The sequence below is a fragment of the Sceloporus undulatus genome, unplaced genomic scaffold (genome assembly GCF_019175285.1).
Source record: "Sceloporus undulatus isolate JIND9_A2432 ecotype Alabama unplaced genomic scaffold, SceUnd_v1.1 scaffold_442, whole genome shotgun sequence".
NCBI classification, from domain to species: Eukaryota; Metazoa; Chordata; class Lepidosauria; order Squamata; family Phrynosomatidae; genus Sceloporus; species Sceloporus undulatus.
In genome coordinates, this window is record NW_024803362.1 from 219 (window position 1) to 8,851 (window position 8,633).

Below are 8,633 nucleotides of genomic sequence, written 5' to 3' on the forward strand. Positions count from 1 at the left end.
AAACTGGTTGGATGGCTATCTGTCAGGGATATTTTGATTGTGAGTTCCTGCAAGGCAAGGTGTTTGGTTTCTTCCAACTCTATGATTCTGTGAAACCCTAAAACAGTCATACAACCTTTGGCTGGTTTAAAGTTGTTGTGTACAGAGATGATGATTCAACTCTTGTGCTGATCCAAGGCCATTTGTATCTATGGATGTCTCATGAACAATGAGTCCCCCCCCCCCCGGCTGTTTCTGCAGTATCAACCAAACAGTACTCTTCCATTGCCCCCACATTCAGATCTGTGCTTGCAGCTAACAAAAAGTAGCAGGAATGGAAGCTACAAGGTGTCATAATCTTAGATCTTTTAAGGCAGTATATTGATATAAAGAATACTGAATAGTCTAGAGGAAATGCATCTGGTTCCTCTGTCTTAAAGGAGTGGTAACATTTATGAGCCATAGAAGCATGAACACTGAGTCATGCTTTAAACAAACAAAAAGTCTGCATTATTGTGTGGTTTGCATACTTATTTGTCCCACTTCTTGAACAGAAAGGACACAGTGTCTCTGAGAGCGTCCTTTCCCATCTGTACTTTAATGGGCTAATACCCTTTGATGTCTGGATGGGGCAGTGCCCCAGAGCATATGCATTGCTGCTGTAGGCCTGTATCCCTCTGGGAGGAAGCGATTGTTGGGGAAGGATAGTGGATGGAGGGATGACAAGTAGTGACATAGTTTTGTGAACTATCTCAAACACCAGAGGATTTTTATTTTGTTTACAAAGTTACAGAATGATCATTGAAGTTTTTTCCCCCAATAGCTACTTTCACAGTCTTAGAGGAAGATATTTCTGAAGAACAATTAGGTCACCACATAAACCAAGTTCATGATCTCAGCATCCTTGCGTATTACATGTATTAGTCAACTACATTGCATAATTCTTTCCAGAAATAAAATGTTGAATTCTTCATTTCTTGGTGTTAGTATTGCTTAAATAAGTGCTTTGGCCTGTTATCAATAGCTTTTTTAACTACATGCCAGAAGGGGAATTCTGTAAATCTTGAGTAGATATAACCTATGTTAAACATTCTGCAAACCATAGATGTTCAACTGATATTATGAAAGTCTGAAATCATCTGATGAAAAATTTATACTTGGGTTTACTGCTGCTTAAACTAGCATCTCAGCCTATAATATAATCTTAATTTTTACAGTGGTGAAATTATTTTGAACTGCTTTCAAAAACTGAAAGGAAAGTGCCAAATGTCCAGCTGCATTCAGATTTGCTCATTAATGAGCAAATTGTACAGAGAAAAACATAGTTCCATTGATGACTATCGATACACCCATTTTGCTGTTTTGTAAGTGGAATAATAACACTATAACAGTGTAGTGTGATGTTGTCCTGAGTGTCCAAGATGCTGCTAGCATACCTGGAGGTCACAAATCCATGACCCATTTTAAATTCATCAGATTGGTCTAGTCAGGCTGTGGCTATTGAACCTCCAAAAGCTTTTAAATGCTGTCATTGAACCCAGTTGGATATCTAGTTGCACTGATTGTATGATCTGTAAAATAAAAACTCTCCAAGTGTTGAGTTCCTGAGTGTCCCAAAATGAGTGTTTTTAGTAAATGTTTCTCTCTCTCGCTCTCTCTCTCTTCTTTTTTCATAGGCGCCTGATCACAGATTCAAAAGTTAAATTAAAGTACCAGCATTTAATAACTAATAGTTTTGTAGAGGTGAGTATTCAGTTTAAAATTGTATGCAGAAGAGACTGACTGTGGTTTTGAGGTGTTGTCGTTATTTGCCTGTGTTTTGCTGCAGGCATTGAAATGTGGGTAATTAAATTTGGGCAAATTTTGAGAGAGGGAAATTTGTCAACTACAGTCAGCCCTTCTTATAGTCGGCTTGCCTGCCGCAGCTTTGATCTGATATGGAAGGTAAGCCCCAGCAGAAATAATGGGGTGCGTACTTGTGCTGGACGCCTTGTGTGCCGCCACAAGCACGCACCCCATTATTTTCTATGGGGCTTGAGCATATGCTCTTTTCCCCATTCGTGGGGTGGTGGTGTCCAGAATGGATCCCCCGCATATGGGGAGGACAGACTGTGTATTTGTTTTGGCAAAGGTTCAGTTGAAGACTTGGGCTTGAATTCTATAGTCCCTCCGAGTACACCCTGAATCAGTTGTGAAATAGTGTGTCAAAATATGGGTAAATTCTGTTGATTCAGTGGATTGAATTGAGTTTTATTCAAGTCTTGTAGATTCAGGGATGTGGCTTCCTTGATTGAGTGCACCCATCTGTAATATGTTTTTTCTCTTTTCCTACTGCTTTCTATCTTACAAAGCATTATTATCTTTTCTAGTGAGTCATCTGTTCTCATGATATGTCCAAAGTGTGACAGTCTCAGTTTAGTTACCTTGGCTTTTGGAGTGCTGCTTCAGATAAAACATTTTAAGATGGGATGTCTCTTAAAATTAGCAAACCAGTGTACAAGTTTGCTCTCTAATTTAATGATTTAATGACAAATGTTCAGGTGATTAAAGAAAGTAATTGTTTTAGCAGTATGTTATTGAGCTTGTAAGAAGAATTTTAAGCACTTGATTCATAGTCAGTCCCTGGATTAAAACTAGGCACTAGCATTTTTTGTTTCTTCATCAAAACTTGCCACAGTTGGTTATGAGCTGCCATCAGGTGATACCTAACAACATTCACTAAAACATTGCTGTTTCCATATCCCAGAAGTGCATAGACAGCCATGTTAACTGAGCTCTCAGTTGTCATAAACAATTTGAATCCCATTTGTGAAATACTAGTGCTGCTTAATCAGAAGAGAGATCCAGAAATCACACCAGGCCCTATGTAGCTTTCTTTGTGGCCTTTGTGAATGTACCTTGTCTAGTGCCAAATCTTAATGAACATGATGCTCAGCCACAAAACCACCAGGGCTCACTGGCTGAATTCTGAGCAGAAAACAAGTGGACAAGCCCTCCCCTTACCAAAAAACCCTCACTTAACATGTAAGATGAGTGACTTCTAAAATGTCTTTGCCACTTGCCACCTTCCTTATTGTTTATTGGAAATTCAGACTTTGTCTTGGTGTAAGCAGGACTGGGCAGCTGTGGCTTTCTGTGGTTAATTTTTTATCTAATAATAATAATAATAATAATTTGTTTTATTTATATACCGCTATTCCAAAGATCATAGCGGTGAACAGCAAGTAAGCTAATTAGCAAGTAAGCTAATTTGCCCCCAACAGTCTGGGTACTCATTTTAGCTCCCTCCTCGGAAGGATGCAAGCCTGAGTCGAGCTTGGGCCCTTTTGCTGGTCTTGAACTCGCAACCTTGTGGTTTTGAGTAAATGGCTGCAGTACAGGCATTTACCCACTGCGTTACCAGGGCTCCTAGAACCTCTATCAGCATTAGCTAGCATAACCAATAGTGAGGGATTATGGGACTTGTAGTTAAAAACATTTAGAGGCATACAGTTGGCCATGCTTAAATAAGTAAAAATAATATCATTGTAGGAAGATTATAACAGCTAGGATAATCCATTTATTAGTTTTAGTTTGCATTATTTGTAGTCTGTGATGGGAGACTTAAGTAAAACTATAGTACCTTCTGTTTAGGCAGACACCTTAGATAACCTTTTTTTTTAAACTCCATAATTGTTTGTGTGAAGTTGGTTTTGGACTTGCTGGAGTTTGAGTGTTGGTAGGAGTAAGGGCAATAATCTTCTTATATCAAAGTGGGAGTGATGACCTTGATGAAATGGCACCTTGGGTAACAGAAAACTAATGGGTAGGAAAGGGCTATCCTGCATCAGTATCTTTCAGGTTGCTCCTATACATATTGCCTCAGAAATAAGTGACATTGTATAGTGAGACTTAATTACAGGTAAGTGTGTATAGGACTGTAGCCTTTGTTTTGGCTGTCCTAATTGTCAAGACCTGCTCCCTTTTTATCTCTTCAGTGCAATCGACTGTTAAAATGGTGTCCTGCTCCAGATTGCCACCATGTTGTTAAAGTTCAGTATCCTGATGCTAAGCCTGTTCGCTGTAAATGTGGCCGTCAGTTTTGGTAAGCAAAGCATTTCACCTGTTGGTTGTTCTGAACGCCTTAAGCTAAAATGCAATAATTATACTTGTAGGTCCTCTTTAAATAGCCTTCATTGGTATTACTTTTGAACAAACAGGCCCACAGAGTTATTCTCAGCACGTTGAACATGGCATGCTCAGGGACTGAAAAACCTGTTCCTTTTTCATCCCTTTTTGTTTTCTGTTTTCTTTTTGTTGCATGCCTGGGATTGCAAATGTGAGGACTGTCAGACACAGTACATTGCTTATAGGCTGCTTGATGAAATTCAGTAATGTAGGCATGCAGTAGAGAAACCTCAAAGTTCCCATGCTGCTTAACTCTAAATTGTGATGTGTAACCTTTTTTATTTACAGCTTTAACTGTGGTGAAAACTGGCACGATCCTGTTAAGTGCAAGGTCAGTACTATCAGCTTTCTCACCTAATTGTGTGTAAGGGATCAAAACAATATATACTCCCTGTTTTAGTGATGATACAGTAGATCAATGCCCTATTTGATTATTGTCATTTAAAGAGTCTTAAAACAAGGGCAACTTGTGTAACAAATCTTTCAGGCTAGATATCAAAGCCTGTGAGCTATGTGTAATGTGTATATTTAGGTTTGCAGGTAGCCTTTTTCATTTGATGCCACCTAATGACTTCAAGAGCTTTTTATAACAGTTTTGGAACAATTCTGCTCTCCCTCTCTCTCCTAACAGTGGTTAAAGAAGTGGATTAAGAAGTGTGATGACGACAGTGAAACTTCTAATTGGATTGCAGCAAACACAAAGGTTTGATGATTTCAATTTTTCTCAGAAACCATAGCCAGATTTACACTATGAGAGCTGCTTTTCTCTTCCAGAGAATCTCTCTGACAAATCTCACAGTTTCCCTGGTGAATAGGGAAGCACAGTTCCTCCAAGTAAATAATGATGCACACTTACAGAGAGAGACCCTACTTCTGTCTAGTGCTAATGTGAGGCTTACAGCCTAAATAGAAGAAAGACATTGAACTGACAAACATGGAAATACAGTTTAGAGCTAGTACTTTCAGACATGGTGTTTTCCTGATTGTAAGGACACAGGAAATTGCCTTTTACTAGGCTATGCTAAACAGTCCATCTAGCTTAGTATTGACTATATCAGGGATGAGGAACCTTTGGCTATTTGGGTGTTTTGGATTACAACTCGCATAGTCATTTAACATTAAATGGCTAGGTTTTCAGACAACTGAAATTCAAAACATTTGGTTTCAAAGGTTCTTTATCCCTAGTCTACATTGACCCTAGTGGTCTCTTCCAACTCTATGATTCTGTGATTCTATGACTTGTGGTACTTCTCCGGGATTTCAGACAGAATCCTTTTCTTCCCTTACCTGTAGATCCTTGTGACATTTTGTGTGCAAAGCAGGTGCCCCACAATGAAACGATATGGCTGCTTTTCCCCTCGACTTCTGAAGCAGTAATAGGAAGCCAATTGACTGGGATGTGTATCTAGAAGAGTTAGTGCTTCAAATGTATGAACTATCTACACACACACCCCACCTCAGACAATTACCTGTTACCATTCCTTCTTACCACTCTTCATGCCCTTCTCAGGAATGCCCTAAATGCCACGTGACCATAGAAAAGGATGGAGGCTGCAATCACATGGTCTGTCGGAATCAGAATGGCAAAGCAGAGTTTTGCTGGGTGTGTCTCGGCCCTTGGGAGCCACATGGGTCTGCCTGGTATGTTTAAAAGTATCCTTTTTGAGCTTTCTGTAGAGCTGAAAAACTGAAAGGAGCAAATATCTCTCTGTGTCTTATTTTTTTTTTTAGGAGCAGAAGATCTGGTCTGTTCTACAGTGACCAGTGATCTGGTCAGATCTATGCCCTACAGCAGTGATGGTGAACCTTGTAGAGGCTGAGTGCCCAAACTGCAACCCAAAACCCATTTATTAATGCAAAGCGCCGTGTCCCTCTGGCTTTCTAGTAACGAACTCTGGCAAACTCTGTGCTGGGGCGATGGCACATGTGCTCACAGAAAGGGCTCTGAGTGCCACCTCTGGCATGTGTGCCATAGGTTCATCATCACTGCCCTACAGGCTGTCATATGTATTAGAGATTTTTATGTTTCCAGTTACACACCATTGAAAGAGTGATGTTTCAGATGGATAAAAAAATAGAGCATGGTAACTCTAGAAATCTACATGTTGACAAAATTATCTTTTCAGGTACAACTGTAACCGCTACAATGAGGATGATGCAAAGGCAGCAAGAGATGCCCAAGAGGTGAGTCCATAACTCTTGCTGGCTGAGATAATATGCTTCCTTAAGAGACTTTAGTCTGTCTCTTCTTCTTTTGCATTCTTTGAGGTAGTGAACTTTGAGGACTACTATCTTCTAGGCCAAATTTCACAAAACTGTTAGGCTTTGGTCCTAGAGACAGAGTAGGCTTCTTTGCTTCCTCTTGTTGAAATTCTGGGCAACTTGTAAAACTGTGGAACTTGAACATAAGCATTAGTCTAGAGTTTCCTTTAAGTAGTGTCAAACCATCCAAGGCTTTTTTAAACCACTGCTTATCTCAAAAAAGAGTTATCCATGTTTGTTTGTTTATTTAGAATATTTATACCCAACTCTTCAGCCATAAAGACTCATAGTGGCTTATAAATTGTTGACAGTTTCCTGCCCTCAGATTTACCGTCTAAATAAGGCAGGACACAAAAGGAAAGGGGAATGGCAGTGGGAGAGGGGAATAAGTCCATAAGTTGGTACTAATGGCAGTTGGAATGGTTCTGCTGCTTCTGGGTCTAGGCATGTGGATATCAACTCCATGTGGGCAGTTTCCTTTAACCATATTGTGTGACAACTGTTATGTCTGCCCACTGATGCCATGCAGATTGTTTTATACTGAAAATAAAAATGTTTGGCTGGAGTTTACATGGTTTACTATACAAAGGTGACAAGTGTGGAATTGCAGCAAATTGTTACAGGGTATCCTAAGATCCTCACAGTACCATTGCAACAGGAGATTCTCAGCATTGTTTTGAAGCTTGCAGAGGACACCCACTTGCTGTCTTTGGCTCTTTTAAACATTGACTCCTTTTTAAAATTTAAACAAATCTGTTATTACATCTCTATTTGGACTTTGAGCCAGCATGGCATAGTGGTTTGAGTATTGGACTGTGACTCTGGAAGACGAGGGTTCAAATCCCTGCTTAGCCAAGGAAACCCACTGAGTAGCCTTTGGCAAATCACTATCTCTCAGCCTTAGAGGAAGGCAAGGGCAAACCCCCTCTGAAGAATTTTCTCTGAACAAGAAAATAGGGTTGCCATGACTCAGAAATGACTTCAAGCCTTAGAGCAGTGGTCCCCAAACTGTGCCCTTTAAGAGATTTTGTACTTCAGCTCCCAGAAGTGTCAGCCATGTTGACCAATAGTCTGGGATTCTGGGAGCTGAAGTCCAAAATCTCTTAAAGAGCATAGTTTGGGGACCACTGCCTTAGAGGAAGGCAAGGGCAAATCCCCTTTGAATAAATTTCTCTGAACAAGAAAATTGGGTTGCCATGACTAAAATAGACACGTGATGGCTCTGCCTTAACACTTTATCTTCACAAAAACCCTGCGTAGTAAGTTGAGAAGCAGGCAGGCCAGCCTACGGTCACCCAATGAGTTTCATGGCTTTTGAACATGGATTCTCCCTAGGTCCCAGTTCTGCATTTCAAACCACACGCTGACTATAGTTCTAAAGGGGTTGGGCTCAGAGCAAACAGAATAACTTTTCATTCCTCTGTGCAGGAATATTTTGAGACCAGTATCTGCCTCAAATATCTCTTACAACGCAGGCCATCTGTTATTACTCTGTTTTAACTATTGATTTTTCTTTTTCCCTAATGGGAATTAACACAGAGATCCAGAGCAGCCCTGCAGAGGTACCTCTTCTACTGCAACCGTTACATGAATCATATGCAGAGCCTGCGCTTTGAGCACAAACTCTATGCTCAGGTCAAGCAGAAAATGGAGGAGATGCAGCAGCACAACATGTCGTGGATTGAGGTCCAGTTTCTGAAGAAAGCAGTTGATGTCCTCTGCCAGTGTCGTGCCACACTCATGTACACATACGTCTTTGCCTTCTACCTCAAAAAGAATAATCAGTCCATTATCTTTGAGGTAAGGAGAAGCTGTCAGGCTTCTTGAAAAGCAGCACATGTGCATTTGTGTCTCTTTTTCCATCTATTTGGGGTATCCTGTTGAATGAATGGTAGTGGTTGGGTGAAGAGGCAATAAGGAAAAGTTTTAAACCAAAAGTGAAAAACTTCTTTCATCCTGAGGGCCAAATGCATTTTCAGAGAAGTTCTTCAGGGTTTGTTTCCAGCGGTGGGGAGAGCCAAAGGAAAAAAAATATGGGGCCTAAAATACCAGGATCATTCAGTTCAGAGTAGGCATGTGCCAAGTGGGTGGGGACCTTCCCCTGAACCCATCCATGGACCACATTGGCATACTTAATAGCTTTTCCCCCCCGGGGTTTTGGTTTTAGTAAGAGCAAAATGCTACATTTCTTGTGGTTTGGAAGCATTTTCATCTTTAATAAATAA

General features: G+C 40.4%; 1 protein-coding gene across 2 annotated transcripts; it reads left to right on the top strand.

Annotated features, from left to right (window-relative positions):
* The first annotated feature begins 1,434 nt into the window (after window positions 1-1,434).
* Window positions 1,435-8,582, top strand: LOC121917737 (E3 ubiquitin-protein ligase arih1-like). 2 transcript variants are annotated; one of them, XM_042443856.1, is made up of 7 exons: window positions 1,435-1,722; window positions 3,957-4,063; window positions 4,435-4,477; window positions 4,778-4,849; window positions 5,657-5,787; window positions 6,273-6,330; window positions 7,936-8,582. In XM_042443856.1, exons 1-7 carry the CDS (start codon window positions 1,615-1,617, stop codon window positions 8,233-8,235), a joined length of 819 nt encoding a protein of 272 aa, XP_042299790.1. In that variant the 5' UTR covers window positions 1,435-1,614; the 3' UTR covers window positions 8,236-8,582. The 2 variants fall into 2 exon arrangements, with proteins under 2 accessions (XP_042299790.1, XP_042299791.1); XM_042443857.1 differs by having other exon boundaries at window positions 1,600-1,722; window positions 7,948-8,577.
* The last annotated feature ends 51 nt before the right edge of the window (window positions 8,583-8,633 follow it).

Excerpts from the sequence above, each read along its gene's own strand:
- LOC121917737 (XM_042443856.1), top strand. The coding sequence starts at position 1,615 with ATGTTTCTCTCTCTCGCTCTCTCTCTCTTCTTTTTTCATAGGCGCCTG. Across the intron at positions 5,788-6,272 it reads GAGCCACATGGGTCTGCCTG|GTACAACTGTAACCGCTACA; the intron begins GTATGTTTAAAA and ends TTATCTTTTCAG. Across the intron at positions 6,331-7,935 it reads CAGCAAGAGATGCCCAAGAG|GAATTAACACAGAGATCCAG; the intron begins GTGAGTCCATAA and ends TTTCCCTAATGG.